Source organism: Tyto alba, unplaced genomic scaffold (assembly GCF_018691265.1).
Source record: "Tyto alba isolate M040663 unplaced genomic scaffold, T.alba_DEE_v4.0 Super-Scaffold_11, whole genome shotgun sequence".
In the NCBI taxonomy this organism is placed as follows: domain Eukaryota; kingdom Metazoa; phylum Chordata; class Aves; order Strigiformes; family Tytonidae; genus Tyto; species Tyto alba.
This window is the reverse complement of record NW_024881273.1, coordinates 5,112,852-5,139,553: the sequence shown is the minus strand read 5'-3', so window position 1 is coordinate 5,139,553 and position 26,702 is coordinate 5,112,852. Positions and strand designations below refer to the sequence as shown.

Sequence of the window (26,702 nt, the reverse complement as noted above, 5' to 3'; positions counted from 1 at the left end):
TTCTGGTCAATCAGATGAGCCCAACTGGGAGCAATTACCAAATCTTACTTCATGTCAAAAATCAGAAACTTATTACTCATGAAGACATGGCAGTAACCTTTGTTTCCAGTTCTCCCAGCTTCCAGACCATTGCCTCTTCTGCACTCTACCTTCTCTAAATTTGACAATTTAGCCTATTTACAATTTAGCCTACTGCATGAAGTAATGGGGAGTGTGTAACATTGTTCTTGTATCCGCTGGATCTCAACAGTACAGGATGATCACATAAGCCACATGTACAAATAAAGGGGGAAAAGAGACTGCTTGACTTTTGTATCAAGAAGAGATAGAGATGAATACAAGGTAAGAGCTGGATTTTATTTTTATTAATCTTAATATCAAAAGCAAATATATTTAATGATGTTGCACCTACCTGTATTTTGGATTCCATTCCTTGCAAAGACTGTACAAGTGGAATCCCATAGGCAAGAGTTTTACCTTTTTAAAAGGGAGAAAATTAGAACCGCTTCCATCAAAAAAAAAGGTGGCAATTGCAGAACTACAGCAAATTGAAGTACCGTTCATCCTACCATTCTTCAGTTGAGGGCAGAGTCTGGACAAGTTTTAAGTAGAGTTTCCAGAATGGAAGACTAACAGGCAATTCACCAAAGAGTTAAACTTTAAAAAAAGAGAGGTGGTGGTAGCCCACTAAGATCTATCTAAATATATATCCCCACCTAACCAGGGAAATGAGACATCCAGACATAGTTTGCTGTCAAGCAAGCACTTAAGTTTGCAAGGTAAGAGTGTGTGCTGCTTAACTCTGCTGGGCTCCTGGATCTGCATCCCCAGTGTGAGCCCAGCACAGGCCCACGTGCAACGGGGCTGCTGGCAGCTGCACATCAGCATTCAGTCCTGCCACTGCATTGTTGCAGAAGTTTGCACAGCATCTGTCTGTGTCACAGCAGTCCCACGCCAGGCTTCCCAGACTGTCACTTTTATGAGCTGTACTGGGAATGTGAGGTTTTGTTTCTGTATTTGAGATCCAGTTTAATATGCACTAGGGGAGGAGACTAACAATTAAATACTGACCTGAACCAGTCTGAGATCTCACTAGAGCATCTTTGCCTTGCAGGAGCACAGGAATCGTTTGCTTCTGAACACTGTAACAAATAAAACAGGTTAGGAAATATGGATGCAACACAGCATAGAATGCTAAGGTTTTAGCATACAGTGACCATTTCAGAACTGTTTAATCTAAATTCCACACATTCATCTCTGCTGGGTAACTACACCAGCAGAGGTGATTTCTAGAGAAAGTCACTATATAAGCATCAGATGTGATAAACTGAAAAAAAGATGTTTTTGTGATTCGAGTACCAAATTAGAAGGCAGGATTCCAAGGTTCCCTCTTCAGCTGTGACAACTGACTTGCTGCGTAACTTACCAGTTATCTCTCATCCCAGATTTTGAAAGCAACAAACTCTATGGCAAATGGGACAGTTTACCGGGTACTGTGGGCTTCACAAGCCCATCACATATAATGAAACATTCATAGATGATCGGGTATAAGGGGTAGTGAAGTGCAAAGTTTTTACATGAATTTGCTTACCTGGTCATGCTGCATATATTTAGGACAGTGTTTATTGTGGAGATCTAGAGAGATAATAAAGAGCATTAAGCAGGTTTCATTGTTAAACTGTTCTTTTTGTTACTTTTTGTAATACAAGATCAAGGAAAAACCAAGACTGATGCTTATTCCCTACATTACTGGTCCAGGGCAACTGGATGTAAAAGTTCCCATGTCCTCAAAATATTTCTTAGTTCATCAGAATTACACCATTGCTGGTACACCATGAAATATCAGACTTGTTAAAATACTGCACTGACAACTAGTTCTCTGTGATTTTCTTGGTATTACAACTGTAAACCGTTGTACAGTTGGTGCTGGGACAGTGTGCCTGGGGACAGGTCAGGACATCGGCCGGCACCTTGAGCTAAGAGACTGCAACACAATCAGGCAAAGTACTGGCAAGCCTGTCCAAGTCACCACGAACAAAGGTGCATCTCTCAGGTCTCTAACCTGCTCCTCACCCAAAGAAGCATGTTTCAAGGCGCACAGCCTTCCTGCCACTCACCAGATGTGGATGAAGGTCCAACTGGCTAAAAGAATCTGTAGTGAAAATATTTTCTTGCACCTGCTGCACTGCTCTTCTGAGTTAGGGGAAACAAACCAAAACAAAACAAAGCACATGGTGTGGTTAAAAATGATACAATACTATTCTATATAAACAGTAATGAAACTACATGTATCAAGCAACTGCTTTACCCAATCAAGGGCAAGAATTCAAGGCACTGAATTTCAAGGCATTGAAAGTGATTTTTCCTCCCATTTGTCTAAAATACCTGTGAATTTCTGGGATATCAGGGTTGTTTTTAAACAGGCTGGACGTCTTAACAAAAGGTTTGCTTTTCTGGCTTTCATTTTGGTTGTCAGTCAACTGCTTCTTAGGAAGAAACTTCTGTGACGAACTTCCCTTCTCCTTGATGTCAGCTTCTGTAGCACATTTCTTGAAGGTGTTTACTGATGGCTTACGCTTACGTTTCAAAGGTGGGTTTCCATGTGGTGACTGGAGCTTTCTCTTCAGAGTGCTAGACTGCTATAATATTAACAAACAAACAAACCAGAGAACAAGAATTCATTAATGACTGAGAATTAACAACATGGTATCATGTTGAATGCAAACAGCCCACAGACAGATCCCTTATTTTTGGAATACCCTATCCCTGACTAAACAAAGTAAGTTTGATTTTTGCAGCTAGACAATTCCTACTCTAACAGATTCACCACCGTGCCTAAGAGCACTGAACACTCCTGAAATGCAAAGAGAAATCTAAAACCATGTATGGTGCTCATCTCTAAAGGATTTCATCTAGCTTCTCCAGTAACTGAACAGAACAGGCTTTAAAAATCTCTCTCAAAAGCTCTGCAAATCTCCTGATTACATTGAAGCCATCCCCATAGGCTTCCTTCTTTCTGTGGGCTGGAGGGATGGCCTGTACTTCACTCCAACTTATGCTTCTGCCAGCTTTCAGCATTTCTGAGCTCTTTATTTATTTTTTTGCAGCAAACATTTTATTTTACCGATCTTCCAATCGTCTTGAGAAAAACTTTCGCTCTTCTCATATCCCTCCAGGAATAGGGAAAAAGAAAATTAAATTTAACTTCCTTTGGTCCCCAAAGCTCTTCAACATCCCCCAGCCCCTTTTCAATGGACTGTTTTTTCGAGACATGATTGTAAAATTCCTGAAATGTGTGACACGCCAGCACAATCTTGGTCCCTGCTTTTATTTGTCCTCCTATGAACCATATCATTTTCAAGCTCTACTACTTTTCTTACTTGTTTCTTCACATTTTTGGCAACCAACCAAAACGCAACTTCCTTCCACCAACATTCACTATCAGAAAAACGACGGTGGTGGTGCCCCACCTCAAAGTACCTAATATAATCAGGGTAAATCCTGCCAATCACTTAACTCTCACATACTTTTACACCATATTTTAAGAATTATTTAAATACTAAGAATAATAGTCGAAACAACCTGGAATCACAGCAACAATAACTTTAAAATTGAAAACGCCTATTTAACCCATTCCTGTGCTCCTCTCCTCAGACTTCTAAGAGTAAAGCACCTATTCCCGCGCCTCATCGCATTTCCACAATTAGAAGTTCACACTAAAATACAAGAGGACCTCCCCTCCGTGGCAGCATTTCAAAGCATCTCTAAATGAGGCTGCGGCCTGGAACAGCGTCACCCACAGCCCCAGCAGCCAGCCCCCGACAAGCCAAAAGCCGCCGCCAAGGCGAGGGAAGGGCAGGGCAATCCCCAGCAGCCCGGCATTACAGAAGCTCGTACCCGCCGTTTCCCCCCCCGCTCCCAGGGCACCGGGGCCGTCACCGGACCCCCGCGCAGGTATTCACCCCGTCGCGGGGAGGGAAAAGCCAAAAGCTCCATTTAGCAACTTTTTAGAGGCCAGCTCCCCTCCCTCCCAGCCACGCCGACCCCAGGCCAGTCCCCGGCCGCTGCCCCCCCCCCCCCCCCCCCCCTCCTCGCCCCGGTCAGGGCGAGAGCCGCGGCCCCGGCCCGCAGCGGCACTCCGAGTCCCAGAAAAGTGTCGCCCCCCCCCCCCCCGCGGCCGCTCCTACCCGGCTGGAGACGCGGCCCCGCGGCGCCGAGCTGAGGCGCGTCGTCCCGCCCGCCGCCATGGCCCACCGCCTCCCGCAAGGCCCCGGGGCCGCCCCTCGGGCCGGGCCCAGCCCGCGAGGGCGGGAAGGAGGCGGCCGGGGGGCCCCACCGCGGTGAACAGCCGCTCACCCCGAGCCCCCCCCCACCAACCCGGCCGCAGCCACCCCGCTGTGGGGAGCGGGGTCGGCCCGTCGCTCCCACCCGGGGCCCGCGGGACGGCGCAGGCGGCGGCGGGGCAGCCCCGGCCGGGGCGACCGGGGGCTTCGGCGGGCGGCGGCGGCGCATGCGCGGCGGCGGCCGGTGAGGCGGCGGTAAGATGGCGGCGGCGGCGGAGCGCGGCGGCAGCCCCTCGCTGTCGGCGGGGGAGGAGGAGCCGCCGCTGGGGCTTGACTCGCTCGTCGAGGAGGCGGCGGCGGCGGCGCCGAGCGCCGGGTTCCGGCTGACGGCGGTGCGGCGGGAACCGGCGGTGCGGTTGCAGCACGGCGTCAGCGGGCTGGAGCCGCTGGCCTGGTCGGAGGACCACCGGGTGTCGGTGAGCACGGCCCGCAGCATCGCCGTGCTGGAGCAACTCAGCGACGTCCACAGCGGCGGGCAGGAGATGGTCATCCACCGCACGGCCGTGCCCGCGCCCTCCGCCGCCTGCCTGCTCAAGGTGAGCCGCCCAGCCCGCCGCACCGGCACCGGCCGCCTCCCCCCCCCGGGGCCCGGGGCCGCCTCCCCCCCCCGGGGCCCGGGGCCGCCTCCCCCCCCCGGGGCCCGGGGCCGCCTCCCCCCCCCCCGGGCTGCCCCAGCCCCAGGCACAACTTTCTGCGGCTCACGCTGCATTTCACTCGCCGATGCGTTTTAAAACCGCAGGGGAAGGAATAAAAACCCCTACACGTAGCCCGGTGATGTCAGGGTGAAACACAGCCCAGTATCAAACGGTTTTTAGGGATTCTAAAGTTCAGCAGTTTTTTCTAAGAATCGCTTGAGCTCCAGTACTTTGATGGCAATCACTTCAGTAACATTTTAAGTAGAATTCTCCGGTTTGCTACCTAAGCTGGAAGATTTTCGCAGCAGGGACTGTTTTGGGCTTCGGGGGGGTGCATCTGACTTCACACTTGGCACAGACGGGTGGCAAGTCTGCCTGAATATCTTATTAAATAATAATTCTGCTGCCGTGGATCTGATTTCGTTTTTTCTCCAAAAGAGTGCTGAGAATATGGAATAAGTTGAGTTGAAATACTGACTGCTTTACAGGTCAAATGTTATGCCAAGAACCTTTAAGTACACACTTGAAAACAGAAGTATGAAAACAGGCTCTGATTCACTAAAGATCGAATAGCTGAGAGTCAAAGCTATACAAATTCAGGCCAACAAAGAAGCTTAAGTCTTTAAGAGTGACGTTAATTAACTGTTGGGACAGTGTGGTATAGGTTGCGATAGGGGATGCTCTGTTTCAAGTGGAAATTAATTCCAAGAAAGTCTTTCTAAAAAAAAAAAAAAACTTTTCCAGTTGTTTTAAAAGTCCTTTTTGTTATCTTTCAGGTTGGTCCAAAAAAGGAAGTAGCTGAATGTAAAGAAAAGTTCGCAAGTTCAGTGGATCCAACAGTTAGTCAGACTTTTATGCTAGATCGAGTATTCAATCCCGAGGGGAAGTCACTGCCACCCATGCGAGGATTCAAGTATTCCAGCTGGTCACCGCTGGGCTGTGACGCCAACGGGAGATGCCTGCTTGCAGCCTTAACCATGGACAATCGATTGACCATCCATGCAAACCTCAACAGACTGCAGTGGGTGCAGCTGGTGGACCTGACAGAGATCTACGGGGAGCGTTTGTACGAAGCCAGTTACAAACTTTCTAAGGCTGATGCTCCCAGGGGAGAACTGGGAGACTTCTCTGAATTTCAGCGACGGCACAGCATGCAGACTCCAGTGCGCATGGAGTGGTCGGGCATCTGCACCACTCAGCAGGTGAAACACAACAACGAATGCCGGGATGTCGGTAGCGTGCTCTTAGCAGTACTCTTTGAAAACGGTAACATTGCAGTTTGGCAATTTCAGCTTCCATTTCTGGGTAAGGAATCAATTACTTCTTGCAATACCATAGAGTCCGGAATAAATTCCCCAAGTGTGTTGTCCTGGTGGGAATATGAACATAACAACCGAAAGATGAGTGGACTTATAGTAGGGAGTGCTTTTGGACCGGTTAAGATCCTTCCTGTCAACCTAAAAGCAGTCAAAGGCTACTTTACGCTGAGACAACCTGTAGTCTTATGGCAAGAAATGGACCAGTTACCAGTGCATAGCATCAAATGCATTCCTCTTTACCACCCCTACCAGAAATGTAGTTGTAGCTTAGTGGTGGCTGCAAGAGGAGCTTACGTGTTTTGGTGTCTCCTGTTGATATCCAAAGCGGGTCTTAATGTCCATAATTCCCACGTGACAGGGCTTCATTCTTTGCCGATTGTATCTATGACTGCGGACAAACAGAATGGCACAGTGTACACGTGCTCCAGTGATGGAAAGGTAAGGCAGCTGATTCCTATATTCACAGACGTTGCTTTAAAGTTTGAGCACCAGCTGATTAAGCTCTCGGAAGTGTTTGGCTCTGTCAGGACTCATGGAATAGCTGTTAGCCCGTGTGGGGCGTACTTAGCAGTTATCACGACAGAAGGGATGACTAACGGTCTGCACCCAGTTAACAAAAACTACCAGGTTCAGTTTGTAACCCTTAAGACTTTTGAGGAGGCAGCTGCGCAGCTCTTGGAATCTTCTGTTCAGAACCTTTTCCGGCAAGTGGACTTGACAGATCTTGTACGCTGGAAAATTTTGAAGGATAAGCATATTCCTCAATTCTTACAGGAAGCACTGGATAAAAAGATTGAGAGCTGTGGTTCTACTTACTTCTGGCGGTTTAAGCTATTTCTCCTGAGGATTTTGTACCAGTCAATGCAGAAAGCTCCCTCAGAGGTCATGTGGAGACCGTCACATGAGGATGCAAAAATCTTGATATCGGATTCCCCTGGGATGGGCAGCACTGAAGATGATCAAGAGGAAGGAACTTCTAAACAAGCCAGCAAGCAGAGCCTATGTGACACAGGCAAAGGTATGGACATAGATGACACTGCAGATGATTCTCTTCCTCAGTCAAGTGACATAGGAGGCCGTGAGCCAATGGAAGAAAAACTTCTTGAAATACAGGCACAGATTGAGGCAGTAGAAATGCACTTGACACGAGAGCACATGAAACGGGTGTTGGGAGAAGTTTATCTACACACATGGATTACAGAAAACACCAGTATTCCCACCAGAGGAGTCTGTGACTTCTTAATGTCCGATGATGGCTATGATGACAGAACAGCACGAGTAAGTGCACCTCTATGCTCTGGGGATTTGCTGGTACAAGTTAATTCTTTCTCCCCTTTCCGTATCCTTAAATGAAAATACAACTTTGGGTGGGAAAGAGAACTGTAATCATGTCATCCTTGCCAGTCAGCTTCTATAGAGCATACATCTTATGTTGTCCTTCCTTGAAATTATGGAGTAGGAGGGAATGTAAATACAGACATTGAAATTTGGATCAGGCACGTTATAGAATAAGCATTCCTGAGTTTTTGTCGAGCAAGGGAGAGGACAACAGTTACTCTACTGCCGGTGGTGGGTTTAGAACATGTACTGATTGAGAGAGATGTTTGTTTTCGTGGCTAAGCTTATTTAATTTATCATCGCTACAAAACTAAGAGATATTTCCTCTAGTCAGTTATGTCTGCAGTTCTGAATTTTAAGAGTTGCAGTATCGCTTGCTAAAGTAGTTATAATTGAAAGTACTGTGACTGTTCAGGTGGTACATCAGGTCTTGTCCTTGCTGTGTGAGCCTTTGGTGGAAAGATCAGTTACAGAGGTTCAGAGAGCGATTGTGTTTTATGTGGTAAAATCCAATGATTCAGAACTTTTTGCAGAACTTTCAATTAACCAAGCTGACTGAATGTCTTTGTTATAACATACATGGCCTAAACCTTCAGGCACCCTTGCGTTTATTGAACTACAATAAATAAGCATAATGGAATGCTTGGCCATGATAGGAACTCTTCCTAAACTTGCAATACGCCCTATCAAAGTAAAAGCATAACCACAAGGACAATATCAGGGCTATTGCAATGTGTAGAGTAAGCATTTGTGGCAGGAAATGAGTGATTAGTGAACCTTGTGCTGGGCAATGAAGTTTTCTGAATATAGATGTCAGACAAAGGAAGCTTCAGTGGGAACAGTCTGCTGTTGGCCTCCCAGCTCTTAAGACTCGATGACAAGAATGTCTCAGATGTCTGCGTACTTCTTTGTATGAGCAGAGAACAGTTCTTTTCAGTACCTAAGCCCTTAAATCACTTAAACTCTAAAAAAAAAAAATCAACTTTTACATTGCATCCAGAAAGACAGAGGAAGGAAGCACATTTCCATTACCTATGTAGTGTGGTGTTCTCTCTGCTGGACTTGGGAGCAAGCAGGCCACACAGCGTGGTCATCAGTAATTCCCTGGGAGAGTATTCTGGCAGAACTGCTGTGTTTTCCTAGCATCCAATTACTATGAATTGAAGGTTTGAGAGGTTGCTTTCCTTATTTTGTAAACAAGATTCTTTTTATAGTGATTAAAAGCTGACTTCCAAATTCTATTTTATCTGTTCGGTTTGCTGTCACATTTTAAAGGCCCTTAGGATGTGGTTTATATCTATTGAAATGTCAAAGACAAATTTGATCACGTAAATGATCACGTAAATGTAACATTACATATACTCTAAGATGACTGCTGAAGACATGCATCCATGTAATTTCTGAACAGCATTTTTTTTTTTAGCACATCCATTGTGACAGGCATGAGAATGTGAAACCATTGCTGTAATGGTCAGTGGCATCCTCTAAAGTGGTATGATACCAATTTCTTCAGTACTTTTAAAATTTGCAAGTAGCTTAACACTATTGCTCTTAAGTTCTGTATCCCGTTACTGTGGGACAGAAATCTTTAGGAGGTGACAAGAAAATTACAAGAAATTAATACTTATCAGTGTATTATATTTCTTAGGCCTTTATTTTTTTGAATTCAGTGAAAAGCATAGCTCTTTGCATCCTGTATCATAATCTGAAATCACAGTACTCTGAGAGACATTTCCACCATTCAGTAGGCAGCTGTCTTGCTGTAAACAATGCTGACTGCTGTGTATTCCCAGGTGCTGATTGGGCATATCTTAAAGAAAATGAACAAACAGACTTTTCCAGAGCACTGCAGCTTGTGTAAAGAGATCCTGCCATTCACTGATCGCAAACAGGCAGTCTGCTCCAATGGACATATTTGGCTCAGGTAATTGGTTCTTAAAAAGTTTTTGCCATCCTCTGGATAATTTAAACATACTTAAACAGCTAACCTAAACCACTTCTTAGTGTTGGAGTAAAAAGCTGTGAAGCATTGTTACCCATGCTGCAGTTAATTGCAATTTTTGCTGGCTGTTACCTGTCCTCTTCCGTGAGAGAGAGGGCACTGTAGATTGGATTTGGTTCTCTTATCAGTACACTGTTTTTAAAATAAAATGCTTTTGATCATCTTTAACTTTTTTCTTCAAGCAGGGGGAGGATGGGGGCAAGGAGAGAGTAGGGGAGGGAGAATCAAGCAGAACTGATCCTTTGGAACAGCACATGAAGGAGGGCTTGTTCTAGCTACTTCAGCATTTGAAAACAAAGTAATTTAACAAAAAGTTATTGGAAACAGCCACACTGAGAAGTCAAACAAGTTCTTGAACATCTAGAAAAGGAGATCTTCCAGCATTGATGTATCAAGTACATGGTGATTGTCCCTGGAGATTTGGCAAGTCAGTAGTCTGTCACAAAGGAAAATCTTTGCCTAACAGATGCTATGCAATAGTTTGGCTAAATAGTCATTGCCTTAAAGGCACTGTGGTTCTTCCCCTATGCAGGAACCCTCAAGCTTTTCACCTCTTCTACTGTATGATAAAATTTTTTGGCCTATGATGGAACTTTTCTCAATGTTATATTGATTTTTGGCCTTTTTCATTTTTGTGACCAAATGTAATGGGGTACACTTGTGAAGTTTCATTTACCTGAGTTAATAAATTATTAATTTTCCTGTTTCATGTGGCACATGACTGCTCTTAATCAAGGTCTGTTGGGAACAGAACTCAGCCTCCAGTCAGGGCATAGGAGCAGGTCACAAACCAAAACAATATAACCCCAGGCCTCTTGATGAAACTACTTCTCCTTTCACAGGTGCTTCCTAACCTACCAGTCCTGTCAGAGTTTGGTATACAGGAGGTGTTTGCTTCATGACAGCATTGCACGGCATCCAACACCAGAAGGTAAACTGTTCCTGTGGCTGAGAGGGGCAGGATTATATATTCTTAAGTTTTATATGCAAAATGAATTAGTTTTACTGATTTTTCTCTTTTAGGCAGTTATTAAGCAAAGTACTAGTACTCTACATTTCATGGTATCCTGTTGCTGTCCGTGCATTAGTGGCATATATTAATTACAAAATAGTGACTATAGAAATTAGCTTATAAATACTACACTTTAACGAGAGCTGGTTAAACACATAATCTGTGCTGGAGTCCTGTAACAGTTGGTTTATATTCAAGTTGAATATATTAGCATCCAGTTCTGCAAGAGCTGATGTCTTTGACATTCTATTTCAGTGCAAGCTGTATTGATCCAGCACAGGTTAAGAAATAGTTGGCACCTTGCTGGCTTGGGACCCACATCTGCCATTAGTACATCATTCAGAGACAAGGACGGCAGCTCTGGGATACACTCAGCCTTTTGGCTTTGCATTTTCAGAGTTTGAGGAACGACAAGCTGTGCAAGAAAATTGTTTTCTTCCCAACTGGTACACTTAAAAAAATAGAGTACTCTAACAGTTTGTCTTAAAGCATAGGGGATACCTTTCCCCATAATATGGGGGTATTCCAGTCAGTGCTAAGGATCAACTACAGAACTTAAACATCTGTAGAGAGAGTCTGTAAACTTAATTTCCTTATATTGAAGAGGGACAAAGAAACAGGAACCAATGACTACATTACGTGAAGGATCTAATTTCACTTAAGAAAATGAGGACTCTACATTTGTGGCATGGTGATCCTTTAAAATTTTTTTGCTGTATAGCAATTTAGATGAGTATGTAATGATGCAGCATGGACCGTTTCACTTAAATTTTGTCCCCTACTGAAGTGGGATTTAAATTGGCATTACTTGAAATTTCAAGACAAAAATGGAGTTGGATTCCTCTGAACTCCCAGTTAATCCTGCATGGTGAATATATACAAACTGTTTCAGGATTACTATTTAGTTTGTCCATCTCGGGTGTCATTCCTGTGTTCATCTCTACCTCCAGCTTTAAACAACTTGTTTTCTTATTTGCAGATCCTGAATGGATCAAGCGGTTATTGCAAGGACCTTGCACGTTCTGTGATTCTCCTGTGTTCTAGAGAGAAGCTATGTAAAAATCGAAAATATTTTCTCTACTGCATAAACTCCCTTCAGTCTGGAAGGGTATAGAGCACAGGAAAACAGACTTTACTGGAGGGGGAAGACATTGTCCACAACCCTGTAAATAGAACATCAGACGTTCTAGAAACTCCTTCAGTCCAGAGCCTGTTCCATGTTCCAGAAACAGGAGTACATCTGGAAGAGTGAGTTTATAAAGCGGTTTGGAAATGCACCCCGTTGAAGCATTAGCAGCTGCACACGCTTCCTTTTACTGAAAAGGAACTGAAGTCTTAAGCACATGGTGTGAACTGTCCTTTCTGCCTGACAGCTGTGTGATTTCCCAAAGGCTAGGACGGGAACAGCGGAGCTGCCTCTTGAGTGGTCTTGGTGGGTAGAGAAGGCTTCAGCTTGTAGTGCTCTCATTTGCTTTTTAACAAGCACTGGCACTTGCTGCAGAATATTAAACTATCAAAATAATTTGTGGTTCTAATTTCTTGCAGAGTGAAGCCTATACTAGTTACAGCCATAGGAAAGAAATTGGCCATTATATTAGTTTCACTTTAAGTCTAGAAAAATAACTGCCTCTTAACTGTTATAACAGTATTACAGTCAGAAGGGTAATATTGGCTGCCTGGGTCAAATATGGATCAGTAAGAATAATTTTTAAATGTAATAATTATTAAACTAATAGCAATTAAACACTAATATATATAATTTCCAATGCTCCTAAGTCTCTTGCCCACTTTCTTTTTCTGAACTGAGTTCTAACTACTTCCTAGCTTTTGCCAATGTGTATGCCTTTTGTTTCACTTTACCAAAAGGAGTCATCTTTTCTAGTGTAACTTAGTCACCAAACCCATTACCAATTTACCTTATTTTCATTTAAATCGAGAGTCTCCCTCATACAGTAACTGAGTTTTACAGAAGTTTGACACACAAGTAATCACTCCCAGCTGACAGTTTCTCTTTTCTTAATAATGCAGTAAAAAAAAACCCAGACAAAACACTTCCAAACCTGAACACCACCGTGGCTGACGTGTTACAGGTAAAGTTTCCACAGGTGGTCATGGAGTCTGGTAAAGCTGTTCTTGTATAACCCCAACTTTATCATCAAGAGATTCATAAATACGCCAATGATGTAGCATGGCTGAGCCCAGAAATTTATTCTGCCTTTTGACTGTCCTATCGGAAAAAAACAATCTTTTTCTCTTTGGCATCTAGTTCCTATGGGGAGCAGGAGAATCCTTTTCAACTTCCTATGCAGTGTTAGAGGAATAATACCTCCAAAATGTGTATGATTATTTGGTACAGTTTGTCTTGTTAACTTAAATCCACGTTGTCGAATAATCCAAAGTTTATGTATTTACATTCTTCAAAGTCCTAATCTGGACACTTAGATGTGTTGCCCTGTTTGTGATTCATGACACTTCTAATTGTGTGTGAAGTGCTCTACAGCTATTTGAGAAATCGAGGAATTGTCCTGACGGTATCAGTCTCCAGCAACGCATGTGTGGATTGGTGCTTAAGTTTCCTTGATTCAGTGACTATGCATATTTTCTTAACGTTCCTTCACCTTTAGTAGGAGCAAATATTATTTCAACTAACATTAAAACAAGTCAGCTGTCCTTACTATTCAGTGTTTCATGCATTAAGCATGATAGTGCTTCAACTGAGAATAATGTAGTAGCCTAGAACAGCAGAAGCACATTCATCTATAAAATAATCAGCCTTGTTTGTAAATATCCTTGGAAGTGATACCATAATTGTATTAAAGAAATGTTTAGTTTTTTATTGCTGTGCATTGCAAATTGAAATTACTTCAGTGTGTCTACTAAGAAAGAAAATGTAGATCATGATAGCATCTAGTAAAACAAAGAGTAACCTTGATACCTAATGTGTGCGTAGTTTGGGGGCCAGGTACTGTACCTGGGGCAGCATTTATCTTCTTCCCAGTGTTGATGGGCTTTGGGGGGGGGAACAGAACATCAATTTCCAAGAGGAACTGAACAGGTTTATTCATGGTGGTAGAAAAAAACCTTTTACGTGGAATCTGCAAGTCCTTGTTCAGGCAGGCCTGACCAGTTCATGAGTAAGTGATCAGATTTGGAAATTCACCTAACTCTGGAAAAGGTGGGAGAGCTCTCCAGAACCATGTGTAAGCGCTTTTAAAATAAGTCAAAGAACATTTCTTTGATATTGGCTTAGAAACCTTAATAATATCCTGTTCTGCTGAAATGTTTAAGTCTGGCTGACCAAAAGGTTCAGCATGGTATCATTAGATTAATTCCCAGTGATTACTTATAGCAATTCTCTTGAATTTCCTTGGATTGAGTTTTAATGCTTTAGACATGTAGAAGCTTTAGTACACCTAGCATTAATGTTGCAGCATTAATGTTTATTTTCCTTGTCTTTCAAGGCAGTAGATACTCAGTATACCATTGCCAGTTTATTTAACCTGATTTATGACTGCTGGGAGAATGGAATTTTAAAGCCAATGATGTCGGCTTTGTCTGCATGCCAGTGGAGATCCTTTAGCACAAAGCTTTCACTTCTCACCCTGACCCATTCACAACAGGTAAAGAGGTATTGTGATTTAATTTTTTTTTTTTTAACCGTCACTGGTCCCTAAGTGTATTTTTAACTAGTGTAGGCTCAAACAGTACAGCATAACCCAGACCAGTAACATTTAACCTCTGATGCTGATCTTACTGGACTTTTCTGCGCAGCTAGCAGCTCAGAGACTTCCTTCAGGAAACCTTTTATCCGTCTTGGACTCATGACTTGTAGTTCTGGGAATGTGGAGGTTAGTCCCGTTCCTGCTGGAGTACTGTAACACCCTGAAGGGCTGCAGCAGCACCTTGATGCATTATCCCTCACGTTGTCTAATCAAACCCCTTGCTTTCAGGCCACGTGGCGAAGGTGAGCGGGTGAGGAAGGTACGAGCACCCGCTGCCAGATCCGTGTGTTATTTTGCCATTAAGAGAGCTGCCTTCTCAAACTAACACAGAGGGGAGCTATCCAATATTAAGGCTCAGTCTGTTCTGAGACACCGCGTGAATTATTCAAAGAATAAATCCTGCAAAATCAGAGTTTCTCTCACTAAGTTTTTGCCCTAAGTTTTGGAAGATCTCTCAAACAAGTGAGTAGTTGGAGGCTTTCCTGAACTGCTTCACCATTTGGTGGCTGTTCATGGTGCCTCATCTCCAGAGGAAAAATAATGCTCCAGCAGAGAGACTATGTGGTTCTTGATGCATTGCTGCTTTTTTTTTTTTTTTTTTTTTAAGACTTGTGGTACTTGCTCCCATATCTGAGAATTAATAGCCAGAGATGCTGTGTTCTATGTCTGAAGCTAATGCATCATTGTCCTTGATAAGTAGCTTCTGATAGCATTTAAGATTTGCTACTCATGCTGATAAGAGTTTATCCCTCCTCCACTGGGATGAAGAAATCCAGGCTAATTCAGGTTCGATGGATAAGCAGAACAGCTCTGGATTGTGCAGCTTCTTAGTGCCTTGGTGCTAGATGCCATTGCTTGAACTAAGGTGAAAGTTTGGGGTCATGAGAACTCTGTCCTGGGTCTCCAAACTACACCCACCTCCTGCTCTGGAAGCAGTGACAGTGGAACTCATTGCTGCCTTTTACCTCAGTTCAGCTACAGGTTGGGGTTATAAGTCAATCATCCTTTCCTTTTGTATGTTCCCCCATCCCATTAATCCTACTGTATATTTCTAGAAAGGAAATACTATGGTTGCTAATACATACAGGCAATAAATATTTCCCTGATTTGCTTAACCTTACCAGGTTTTCTACTGGCTAATGTATCATCAGTGATTATGGGCAACATAACACTGTTTATTCTATCCTCATTAAGGGTTTCTTGACATAAAAGAACTGAATGCAAACATTTATAGTCCTAGTTAAAGGCTAACAAATCACACTTGTGCTGTTATGCCCTAAACTAACATTTACAGGAGACTTGTTTGTACAAGTCTAATTTCTCAAACACAGACCCCTTCCTCTATGACCTACCCTGGGTGTGAAGCAGTGGCCTTCCAGCCACCATTGCAGGAGCCTCAGTTGCCACCTACAGGTACAGCACCAGGGAGGGGACGAGGGAGAGCACCGGGGTTAATCACTGAAGCTGTTGCTCTTTTAACAACATCTGAACTTTGTGTTCGAGACAGATGTGCAAGGCCAGTTAGACATGTTGATTTTCTTCAAGGGGCAGGACAGTGGCTGCGGGAAGAGGAAGGTACCTCTTCATTCTCTTTGCCTTTCTGCACGAGGGGAGCTGCGTATGTCAGTGAGAGACCACGTGTGCCTGCTTCCTGCTGTCGATCACGATAAAGTGCTGGCTGGCATTTTACAACCTAGTTCATGTTTATTGAATTCTTCCTGGCGGTCACTGTCTAAGTGTGTACTTAGTAGCAGTCCAATACTTCGCAATATAATAAACTTCAAAATCTGTTACTACAGAGCCCTAGTTCATATTTTTGCCCCTGGAAGTAAGGGTGATAGTAATCTTAGCCTCAAAAAGTTGGTAGTCATGGCAAAAGTCAGATTTATAGTAAGCATCTAAACTAAATGGAAGATGATGTTTATGGGTTCTCAGTAAATAAAGGTGAGATGCTCAAAGTGGGTATCAATACGACATCTGTCCTCATCCCCCTCATAATCCCTTTTGAAGCTTTCTGTATCAGGCCTGTAAACATGCAAATTACGCTGGTTATACTCCAGACTTACACTGAGATGGGTAGGGTTTATTCTTTAACCAGAACAAATGATACAAATGGCTGTGTGGAGATGTCTGCTGATGTACAGCTCCACTGGTAAATACCAGGTTGGAAAGCTGCTTTTTTTTTCCCCCCTCTGTGGATAAACAAGGGCAGTTTGAGTTTGGCTCTATTCATCTGGAGTCCTAGTCCTGTCCAAGGCGCAGGAAACTTCACAAGAGGGAGTCGAGCTGCCTCTTGGAAGTCTCAGTCCAGGATAGTTTTTCACAACTTGTACAGCAATGCCCACAGAGCTTTAGTTTTCACTTCTAATGGAGGAGGGCCTCGTATACATACTCTCACTTAAATTTCAGTACTAATCTTTGGCTGTCCTCAGTTCTAACTCATCCTTTACACCGGAGATGTTCCCAGACCCTTGGTGTCAGTTGGAATGCTCTTATTCTGTCACTGTTTTTTTAATGCTAACTCAGTTTTTAAAGCTCTTCACTCAAAAGACCTGGAACTCCTGCTGCTCTGCCATGATCTGGGTAGTGACCTCAGGAGCTTACAGCTGCCTAGGGATGACTGTTCTCATTTTTGCAATGCAGCAGGTACACGGGGCACTTACTGGCATTAACTACGCTACAGTTTGGGGCAGAAAGTGGAGTAATTCCCTGTGCTGTCCTAGGCTGCAGCTGAATCAACCCAAAGGTGAATGTTGGAGCACCTTCATCCCAGGAGGACTCATGCACTGCTGAGAGCCCACAGCAGGAGTTGCCAGTCCTGCAGCATTCTTATTTAACACGAAATTGGGAGGCCAGCCCTGAAAAGGGAAAACCCAAGAGCCATTCAAATGGAACTGCAGAGGAGAGTTTAATTTAATTACTCCACTAATCTACTTGATCTCTCCATGCTACTTCAATTCTGTTCTGGGGTGTGAGTGTAGCTGGCTGACCACACGGTCACCAGGCTGAATGAAAAGCAAAGTTGAGTTTTAATCTTTAGTTTGTTTTTTTTCCTTTGAGATGTAGTTCCCGGAAGGGTCTGACAAAGTTGCTGTGAATATTGATGCTGTGTATATGGCACATTTTGTAAACGTGAAGCAAACCTGGATGAATGTTTTGTATACTGCAACAGTAGCATTGTAATCCTGCTCCTTTTTTATTCTAAATAAATAAATAAAGTACTTGTTTGTAATGTCTGTATTTTAAGGGACTGAACTCCTGGGAGGAACATGGGGTGCCAGAACCTGAGACTGACAAGAAAGAGCAGTGTAGTTAAGCAGTCAGTCCTTCAGCATATGAGTTCACACTTCAAAAAATAAATAAACAAAAGCTTAGTAGTAAAAATCCCACTGTGGCCACTGTCACAGAACACCAGTGGTGAAGCTGGGGGAGGACCTGCGGTCTGGAAGTGCCCTTCAGCCACACCACTGCTCCCTTCTCCTCACCAGCGCAGGCTCAACCCCTCTTTTCCCCGGCCTCCCGAACCGCCGCGTGGCAGCCCTCCAGCTCCAGGAAACAATTCTACTAAAGAACCAACTTTCTTTCATGAAAGGGGCCTGACATCACCTTTTCTTTTCTTCCGTAGAATCAAACAGTTCTTGTTGCAGAAAGAGGAGAATAACCCAGGAGAGCCTGCTTGTAGAGGGGAATAGACAATTTTCTGTATGAAGTACGTATGACAAGGCAAGAGCCGCCTTTCAGGTTCAGTTTTGGCAACTGCGACACAGACGGGCAGTTACAGGGTCATAACCCCAGGTCGCTCCTACTTAAGATCAACTTGGCTCCAGCTGCCTCTCTGGGAAGCAGAACCGAGGCACAAGAACCTGCCAAGCCCGTCCTTGCTCTAAACCAAATCTTGAGGACCTGTACGGACACCTTGCTGGCCCTCCCTTCATTACAGTCCCACAGCTTCTACAGCACCTTGTGAATGGATGGTGGCAAAACCAGCTACATTTAAGGCTTTTGTGCTGGCATCAGCACCCAAGCCTTACAGAGAAAGGTGAGAAAGCAAAGGAGGCTGCAGGGGAGATCCTTGAAGAGCTACAGGGGGTCCCTGCAGAGACGGTGCTGGGGTGTTCAAGCAGCCTTCCACCACAGTGCACCGAAGGATCTGTTGTTTGGAGCAGACGGACACGAAAGTTTGTGGAACAGTTGGACATACTCATCTTGTTGCTGAACTACGTAATTAACAGCATAATATATAGGGTATAGCACAACCTCCAAGCAGCCCTCTCTGCAAAGCATCTTCGGAAAGTGGAGTGATAAAAGATGTGCATTTCAGCACCGGGCAAGCTGTACAATAAGTAACGTCTGGTCCCTGCTGCGTTCTTACCACCTCCTCTTTACCTTGTTTTTCTCATTGCTCAACATTTGTTTTGCCAGAATAAGATGCTAATAAAATCAAGCGTAGTTACCAAATTGGTTTTCAAGTGTTGCATTCCAATTATAAAAACCTAATTCCTCCTTCCACCCACTGAACCTTTTTGGTATTAACAGGCTTTACTATGCAAAGTGATGCAGGGGCTGTTTCGTTTACAGTAATTAAATGAATGTCAATTGTTTTAGTTGTTTCTGAGGGAGAGTTCTACATGAGTATTAGCATGTTCTGCTAACCCTTACGTTCTGCACTTCAGGCCTGCTGCAAACCCTTGGGGGTTGACCATTGACCTGAGACTCCGTACCCAGACATGCCAAGCGCATCTCAATGAGACGAGCTCTTTTTCTCAGTTTCTATGGAACCAGCAGAGCGGAACTAATATAGCGTCCGCATATAGATGAAAGAATGAAGAGGAAAAAGGGCTTTACAGCTAAATTAATTAAGCAGATGTACCTGTCTAATTAAAGATGCACTGTCCCTTTTGTACCCTAGCTGCAGTACAAACAGTATTTAAATACGCTCTCTATCCATTTCATCTATCAAAATATTTAGTAGGAACACTCAGATGAAGGTGATATTAGCAAGATGAGCTTCCCATGTATTATTAATAGAAGGGCTCCCAATTATGCATGCATGCTTCAGCGTATCTTTATAGCAATAGCATAAAAAACAGCTGCCCAAGTAGGTTACCAACCAGCACATTTGTAACAGGTAGGACTGTTATAAATGCCCTTGCCCAGCTTTGTGCGAGGGTTTGAGGCCCTGTACTGTGGGAGCAGCCTCTGCCTCAGCCTGGTGCTACGAGCCAGAATTTCTCAGCACAAGAGACACAGAGGACTTGGCTTGCATCGCTGGTGCCAGAGGATTTGGCTTTCTTAGATTTCAAAGATATTTATTCTGAGATTTTTAAAGCTGCCCTCAAGGCTGGAAAGTCCAATTCCCATTCACCAGTTCCCCCAAAGATACTGAAAACTCTGACCTTAAACTCTCCCAAAATAATAAAATACCCTCATAGTCCCCTGGATAACCAGGGTCTTCCCATCTGAATTCACCCTACAGGTGCAAGGAGGAGATTTAGCATGCACATCTCTACAACACTCCCTACAGACCTAGACACAGACGATCAAGAACAGCAACAAAGATCCAAATTTATTTCCATCAACAGGATCGGAGAAGTCATCTAAAACCAAAAGGCTCCTGGAGGACTGTGCTCTCTGAAAGGAGAAGGCACATGCCTCCTGCATCTTTCCAGACACAGAGGGTTCCAGGAGAAAGTCAAAGCTCCTCCCCATCCCCTGGTCAAGAGGAATTCACACTCATAAACAAGGGAGAAATAGAGACGTAATAGAGGCATCAAACTCAGAGCTCCTCTGAATCAACAACAAATCACACCCCTTTCTTAGAAGCATTAAGGATGTGCATTTCCACAGCCAGAGTCTGAGCTAGCTAACAGTAATGGGCTTTTCATCAAGGATTTAGCAGTTAAAAAAGACTTACCTGAGCATTTACTGCAGTCAGATCCACAAAACTGGGTATCAACCTGCCCTAGCTACAGCTCAGTCAGGGCAGCCACAGGCCAAGAGCCTTACCCCCTGAGAAAAACAGAATTTAGTGACTTATCTGCTCCTGCAGCTCGTTAAGTCCTTCATTGGGTTCTGAAAATTATGAACCTGCAACCCGTTTTCTATGGCTCTTGATAGCTTGTCCAGGTGTTTTGAGTCTTTCTGCCCGGCCACGGCGTTGGACTGTAGAACTGGGCGATGGGGACAGTTGGTGCATCTGCAGAGTGTTTTGTCAGAACTTTCTAAGCAATGTGAGTTAACAAGGGGTTAGAAACTCTTGCACCCTGGCCTCAAAACACTGCTGTTGTCTTTGGGGAAAGTGCAGCTTTGTTTTTCTAGTTGCTTTTGTGTTTGCTTGCAGAGTGTGGCAGTGAGGTAGAGAGGTAGTGCCTGTAGTTTTGGTTGAGAGCACTGGGTGAATTAAGACACAGACACATCTAATTGCTTTAATTCTCCATGTTGGCTTCACGGGTATTACATAGTTCAGACAAAACTACTATTCACTGAATCACAGATCAGAAAAAGATATTTGAATCAAACACAGGAACTTCTCTAGCCACAGTGCTTCATACCTTGGATCACAAAACAAAAGCTGAAAAAATTTCCCCTAAAGCACGATATCTTGCTCTCTGTACTTCACTCAGACTCAGTGAGCTTTAAATTAAATACAGCTTGGCTGACTTCCTCTTCACTTGTGACAACCTGCCACTTCAGTGACTGGACTGCAAACATTACAAGGAAAAGTTTAAAATTAACTGTTCCAGATATCAACCTTATTAATTATTAGCTTTTAATTTTTTTGCATGGAAGGGGCTTAATGATACAGCTTTCTATAAACTCAAAGACAGCATGAGGGTCTTGGTCAGCATTGACATAAAAGGCATCTTCATAAAAATCCTCCAGTTCCTTGACATTTCTGTAATAGGTTTCCACGTGCTTCTCAATATTTTCTTCCTTGTCCCTAGGGTTCTGCCTGAGACGGGCTTGGATCTCCGGTGTGGGTGCTGGTCTGAAAGTAGTGTGGTATCTGGGGATGAGATACAAATGCCACTGCTTCAGCTCAAGTTGAGGACACAACAGCCACTTTCTAACATACTCCATGTTTTACCTGTCACAGTTCCTTGAAGAGCCTCTTTCTACTCGAGGCTGGGGCTTTAAAACAATGTTTGGAAATTTCAGGGCAAGTAATCCGTCATTCCTGCTCTCAAGAATCCCGGATACTCAAAAGCTGAGTTTCTCTTGAGGTGACACAGAGGGAATGCTGCTAGTGTTTATATACTTCACACGAGGTGTGGAGAAACCCCTGTTACATCCCCAATGCTCCAGGTTCAGAAACATTTCCAGATCTGTTCCAAAGTAACGTATTATACTTGTAATCTCTGATTCCTATCTTTAAAAAAGCATCTATAAAAGCCTAACCTTAAACCTTTGCATCTGTTAAATATCTTTGCTGTGGTTTACTGTTATGCTGATGCTAGATATTAGTCAGGAAAAAACTGCCAAACTTTGAGTGCTTTTTCTGCATCGAATCAGTGAGCCCAAATATAGCCCAGTGTCCAGGCACTGCTGGAGGACCTGTAACTTAAAATGTGTTTAAGGCTCTCAAACATCAGGAACTTTCCCACCAAGATGCAAAAGTGCAGCAACAGGGCTGGGATTACCAATACTAAATTCTGAAAGTATTTCCTATTAGCAGGCGTGTGGCTGAGTGCTTGCAGCAAGCGGCAGAAGGGTAATGGAAGCACAACCCTCACTCAGCAGTCTCCAAATCACCTCAAGCTCGAGCTTGAAGGACAGGTATGCTTCCTCGTGATAAGCTGCTACATGTAGGGTTAATACTGTTGCTAATGATCACTGGAAGAAGTTAAGAAGACACAAATACTCTACCTCGGTCTGGGCAGATACTGTGGAGAATATAGTTGCTAACATCTTTTTCTAGTAGCTGAAGATACAAAGAGGTTAATTCACTCTGAGGTAGGTTTTGGTTATTTCTAATTTCCAGAATGCCAGAGTTTGGCTTCCCTGAATTCACAGTTGTATGTTCACTCAACTAGTCAGCAGGCTTCAGCAGGACAGGGGGTTTTCATCACCAGTTGTGTAGCAGTACCACAGTCCAGCTCCGCCTGCCCAGACAGCTGACACCAAAAGAATTCTGACAACGTTTCTGCTTTGCCAAAGGCTCCCAACAGTCACTAAAAGTATTTTTTGCAAACATGTATTTAAATTTCCTGCCATGGTAATTCTGCTTCTGAGTAAATGTCTCCTGTGCCCTAACACAGGAATAGTTTATCCCTCTTCCTGTACAGCCAAATTTTCTGAAACTTTTGGGATAGATGTGAAATGAAGGCGAGAAGGAGAGTCTCTGTGTCTCTTCACAGAACTGCCCTGCAGCTCCAGCTGCTACAAAGATGTGGTCACAGAGTTCATTCCACATTGCAATTACTTAGAGCAAAGCTGAAGGCCACCCTCTTCACTGCACTGTAGCCAGCCGTGCAGGTTTAACATAATGCTGAGGATTAGATACAGCATCTAAAACAATTCAATTCACAACGAATTTGGAAGGAATAAACCCCAGAGTTTGGAAGAAGGAAGCGTGTTAACTGGAGCAGATACTGAACAGGCTAATCCTAAAGATAAGAAACACAACTTGTGAACAACTGATCACTTCTTACTAAAACAACGAGAGCAGTTACAGCAAATCATTGTTGCTGTCACAAGTTAATATTGCACCTCGAGTGAGATGGCTGAATAATCATGTACCACTTTGGGCCAAATCCAGTATTTGTGGCCTTAATCTTTGAGGGTTCAGTACTTGTATTTGATTCAATAGGATGCATTTAACCATTAGAAAAGAAAAACAGTGACTTACAATTTAATTGTGGGGAATCATAGAAACAGAGCACAGTTGCAGATCTACACCAATTCCAGCAGGTATTTAGGAAGATATTTAATTGTTACTTGTTCCCCAAAAAACAAAGGTGGGGAATATAGTAAACCTGAAGGTCACTGATGAAACGAGGCAACGTGTGTGCCAGTGAGATGAACTGCCACATTTGAGAACCCAGTCTTACAGTGACTCAGTGACTCGAATGAATTTGCTCTACTGAGTAGGAAATATATTAATATCTCACAGCAGACAAAACCATCACAGGAGTTGGGGGAAGTAAAATGCAGCAAATTTTCCATTTTCCCTGGCTGGGAAGCTTTCAAAATTCCCATGGGAATGTCTGAAAACCATCTGCACTTAGGCTAGTTTTCAGAAATCTTCCTTTGGCATTATTTTACCAGCTAATTTAGTAACCATTAAAATGTTAGACCTGAGCTGCTTGTTACTGTAGATTTCAGGCTCCAAGACTTTAAAATGTCCTATTCTGAGAACAGGAGCTTGCTGCAGCAGGTAGGTGGGTTGGTACTTGAGTAGCTATGAAAGTTTTAACTTTTCTTTTAAGGAATCCCTAAGCAAGAGTACAATATTCCTGAGTTTCCTTAGATTTCTATGAAGTCTATCTGGTGCTTTCATCTTACTGGCAGTCTTGAAAAATGTTGAACATCAGACAGGAGTGCTAACCTTTCCCCAGTGACGGGATCAATCCTCCGCTGAGACAGTCGTTCCAAGATGGATTCATAGGGGAGATTAAAGAAAAATACCCTATGGAAAAAAAACAATTAAGTGCATTAACATCCTGAGAACATCACTTGTGACCTTCAGAGTATGAGTTAATCTTTACCCAAACAAATGGCACATGCAAAAGTGGAAGTGACAGTACCACTCAAAACTGCAGCATCAGAACACAGTAGCACCTGCACAGGACATCTCTTCTCTGGTTCTTCTCCTCACATCTTGTTTAGTTTCCAAGCTCATCAAGGCAGAAGCTCTTTGGCACGCGGTATGTGTGGTGCTGTGTGCCCTGACAGGGCTTAACAGACAATACAGTGTGGACACAGTGACTGAATTACAGCTAGAGCCTATCTCAGGCTATCACAGCCCAGCAGTTACCTCTGAACTTCCTCTGGATCCAGCTTCTCAACCCAGCTAGAAAATACAATCACAATGATATTCTGCAAAAGATAAATAAAAATTTGCTACTGTTCCTGTCAAGGATAGAAAAAGAGCTTGTCTGACAGTATTATAATTTCTTCCCTAATAACAGCACTGCACAACTCAGTGCCCATGAAAGGGATTTTCTTGTTGTTTTAGTCCACTTCCACTTCTTTTGCCCTTGCCTCCCTGCACAGCCCCACAGTGTGAGTCCTCCTGTCTCTCACTCCTGTCCTGCATCCCTGAAAGCAGAATGAGTATTAAGACTTAATACATGTCATGTTATGATACTGACAACTCCTTGTCCCTTCTGCTAGCAATGACCTGCAGAGAACAGTGCCAGGGCAAGGCAGGCAGCTCCGTATGGCATAACTCACTCGGCAAGCAGCCTTGCTGTTAAGACTGCTTAAAGGGGAAATATTAATGCTTCATTTTAAGATCAAAATCTGCAATTCCCATTGAGTCTGAACAAGGCATAGTTGTTCAGCATCTTAAGAAGTCAGACCCTCGGTGTCAGTGGTGTGGGTTCTACACTATGAACAGCTTTTCATCAGAGGATGGAGTGGAACTTGCCGGCGTGTTTCATGCAGCTTACACAAGACACAAGAGCATGATTTGAATGAAGGATGCAGAACCAGAAAGCACTATACACCACTATTGACCCCGGTCACATTACACTGTTGTGTCCATCTCACATTGACTCCTTCTTGGCATTTTGGTTCATTATAATGGTCCTGTTAATTTTATATTCTAGTTCAAAAGCTCTTCAGCAGAAAATTCTTGACAAACTGCTAAGAACAAGGAGACGCGAGTCCCTTGTCCCCCAGCTACTGGAGACTAAAGCAGATCTGAACAAAGATCACATTATATGATTAATTCAGAACAACATGGAAAATAAGGCTTCCTTTGAAAACTTATGAAAATAAACTTTTACCAACTGAGCATGGCCTGAAGGCTGTAAATACATCTTTCTTTATACTATACCTTCTCCTGCTGCTGCCTTCAAGACCAGGCTTCCTATTTTTGTTTTTATCTGCCTCTCACAAAAGATACTGTATGCTTTAGACATTCACCAAAGGAACATTTTACACTGACTGGGTGGGATCAGACCAGATGAAAGACTGAGTTTTACCTTGGCATGCACATAGCAGATTACTAGAATCCTTTGTAGGATTTAAAGTTATGAAAATCATCTCTCTTCTCAAATGTTTACAGATAATGACTTCTATTCACACGGTGGTAACAAAATAACAGCCAGGAATAAAACATTCAAGATCTCGGAGATTCCAAAGACAGGAAAAGAACAACAGTTTCAACACTCTTTTATCCCTTACACTCTTAGCATTTTGTTTTTCTTTGTTTCTGTTGCCCAACAATGGCACAAAAACGTGATTGTCAGAACAGGTAACATCTGATGATATGTCTCAAGATGAATATTCCAGTGGAGAGGAACAACATTTATACAGTCATGATAATTGATACGGCTTCCTATTATATTCTGAAATAAACAAAACCACTAAAGGATTATAACCTGGCATATCAAGAAAGCTTGTCGTAATTCATAGTTACTAACTCAAAAAGTATTATGGTATTTGAAACAGAAGAGCCTAAAAAACTCCACTTAAAAAGCTGCCAACAAAATGAACCCTGAAAGCCTTGTCTGAGATTCCCTTCTTTTTTATACAAGATGCTTCTTATTATCCAGTCTGGTGTCACCATTAAAGAAGAGTGTAGGGGGAAGATGTGGGAGAGTATAGACATCCCTGCTAATATGGATTTTTTTTTTTTTCCCACATGCATTGTATAGCAGCACACAGAGCACCTACTATATAACAGCACAAACTCCTAATCCAGTGGTCTTTTCAGTGGAAGGTGGGATCCTTACCCTGCCATACCATACATCTCCATGGATAAGAGGAAACAACACTCCCCAGGGCTGTCAGTTTAAAATCGTTCAAAAGCAGGAAAAAAAAACGAAGGGGAAAAACACTGACAGAACTACCATCTAGACTTAAAATACTTCCAATTAGAAAGCTTTATTATCCTTTGAAGGAGACACATACCACACACAGTCTATTATGCAGCCCCAGGAGGCTTACTCACATGAGTAAACCCTATTTACATGTAGGCACTCTCCGTGAAGTGTTAGCCTTGGGTATATGATCCAGCTCCTTCAGCTCCTCAAGGTGTTTCTGAGCAACATTTCACCCGTGTCCCTCTCTCGGACTACTATGACTGATCACATAACAAACTTGACCCTCCAGCTGCCCAGGTATCATGTTTGTTGGATTTCTCTTGGAAATCCTCACAAAA

At 43.4% G+C, this 26,702-nt stretch overlaps 3 protein-coding genes across 22 annotated transcripts in view; 1 reads left to right on the top strand and 2 right to left on the bottom strand.

Moving 5' to 3' along the window:
• The window catches only part of DDX31 (DEAD-box helicase 31), a 49,989-nt gene extending 45,530 nt beyond the window's left edge, over window positions 1-4,459 (bottom strand). Inside the window, exons 1-6 of one of the 2 annotated variants that reach the window (XM_042786994.1) lie at window positions 4,188-4,459; window positions 2,386-2,636; window positions 2,118-2,193; window positions 1,592-1,635; window positions 1,072-1,142; window positions 413-477 (exon numbers count right to left, since the gene is read on the bottom strand). In XM_042786994.1, coding sequence (XP_042642928.1) covers window positions 413-477; window positions 1,072-1,142; window positions 1,592-1,635; window positions 2,118-2,193; window positions 2,386-2,636; window positions 4,188-4,247 — 567 coding nt within the window. In that variant the 5' untranslated portion in view covers window positions 4,248-4,459. Of the gene's footprint in view, window positions 1-412; window positions 478-1,071; window positions 1,143-1,591; window positions 1,636-2,117; window positions 2,194-2,385; window positions 2,640-4,187 lie in introns of both variants that reach the window. The other variant, XM_042786993.1, reaches the window with a different exon arrangement.
• Window positions 4,460-4,524: 65 nt separating this feature from the next.
• On the top strand, window positions 4,525-18,829 carry GTF3C4 (general transcription factor IIIC subunit 4). Of its 14 annotated transcripts, none has more exons than XR_006164797.1 (6): window positions 4,525-4,879; window positions 5,755-7,575; window positions 9,429-9,559; window positions 10,480-10,568; window positions 11,629-14,269; window positions 17,997-18,829. XR_006164797.1 is itself a non-coding variant. In XM_042786991.1 (5 exons), the coding sequence occupies exons 1-5, from the start codon at window positions 4,544-4,546 to the stop codon at window positions 11,691-11,693; spliced, it is 2,442 nt and encodes an 813-aa protein (XP_042642925.1). In that variant the 5' UTR covers window positions 4,525-4,543; the 3' UTR covers window positions 11,694-17,592. The 14 variants fall into 14 exon arrangements, 2 of the variants coding, with proteins under 2 accessions (XP_042642925.1, XP_042642926.1); XR_006164798.1 differs by having other exon boundaries at window positions 11,629-14,277; XR_006164794.1 differs by lacking the exon at window positions 17,997-18,829 and having other exon boundaries at window positions 11,629-11,897; window positions 14,111-17,592.
• A 1,962-nt stretch (window positions 18,830-20,791) lies between these two features.
• AK8 (adenylate kinase 8) overlaps window positions 20,792-26,702 on the bottom strand; it is a 71,344-nt gene continuing 65,433 nt past the window's right edge. For all 6 annotated transcript variants that reach the window (XM_042787013.1, XM_042787017.1, XM_042787015.1 and 3 more), the window contains 2 exons: window positions 23,919-23,999; window positions 20,792-21,377 (listed from right to left, as the gene is read on the bottom strand). In XM_042787013.1, the coding sequence (XP_042642947.1) occupies window positions 21,134-21,377; window positions 23,919-23,999 (325 nt within the window). In that variant the 3' untranslated portion in view covers window positions 20,792-21,133. The remainder of the gene's footprint in view (window positions 21,378-23,918; window positions 24,000-26,702) is intronic.

Excerpts from the sequence above, each read along its gene's own strand:
- GTF3C4 (XM_042786991.1), top strand. The coding sequence starts at position 4,544 with ATGGCGGCGGCGGCGGAGCGCGGCGGCAGCCCCTCGCTGTCGGCGGGG. Across the intron at positions 4,880-5,754 it reads CCGCCGCCTGCCTGCTCAAG|GTTGGTCCAAAAAAGGAAGT; the intron begins GTGAGCCGCCCA and ends GTTATCTTTCAG. Across the intron at positions 7,576-9,428 it reads ATGATGACAGAACAGCACGA|GTGCTGATTGGGCATATCTT; the intron begins GTAAGTGCACCT and ends GTGTATTCCCAG.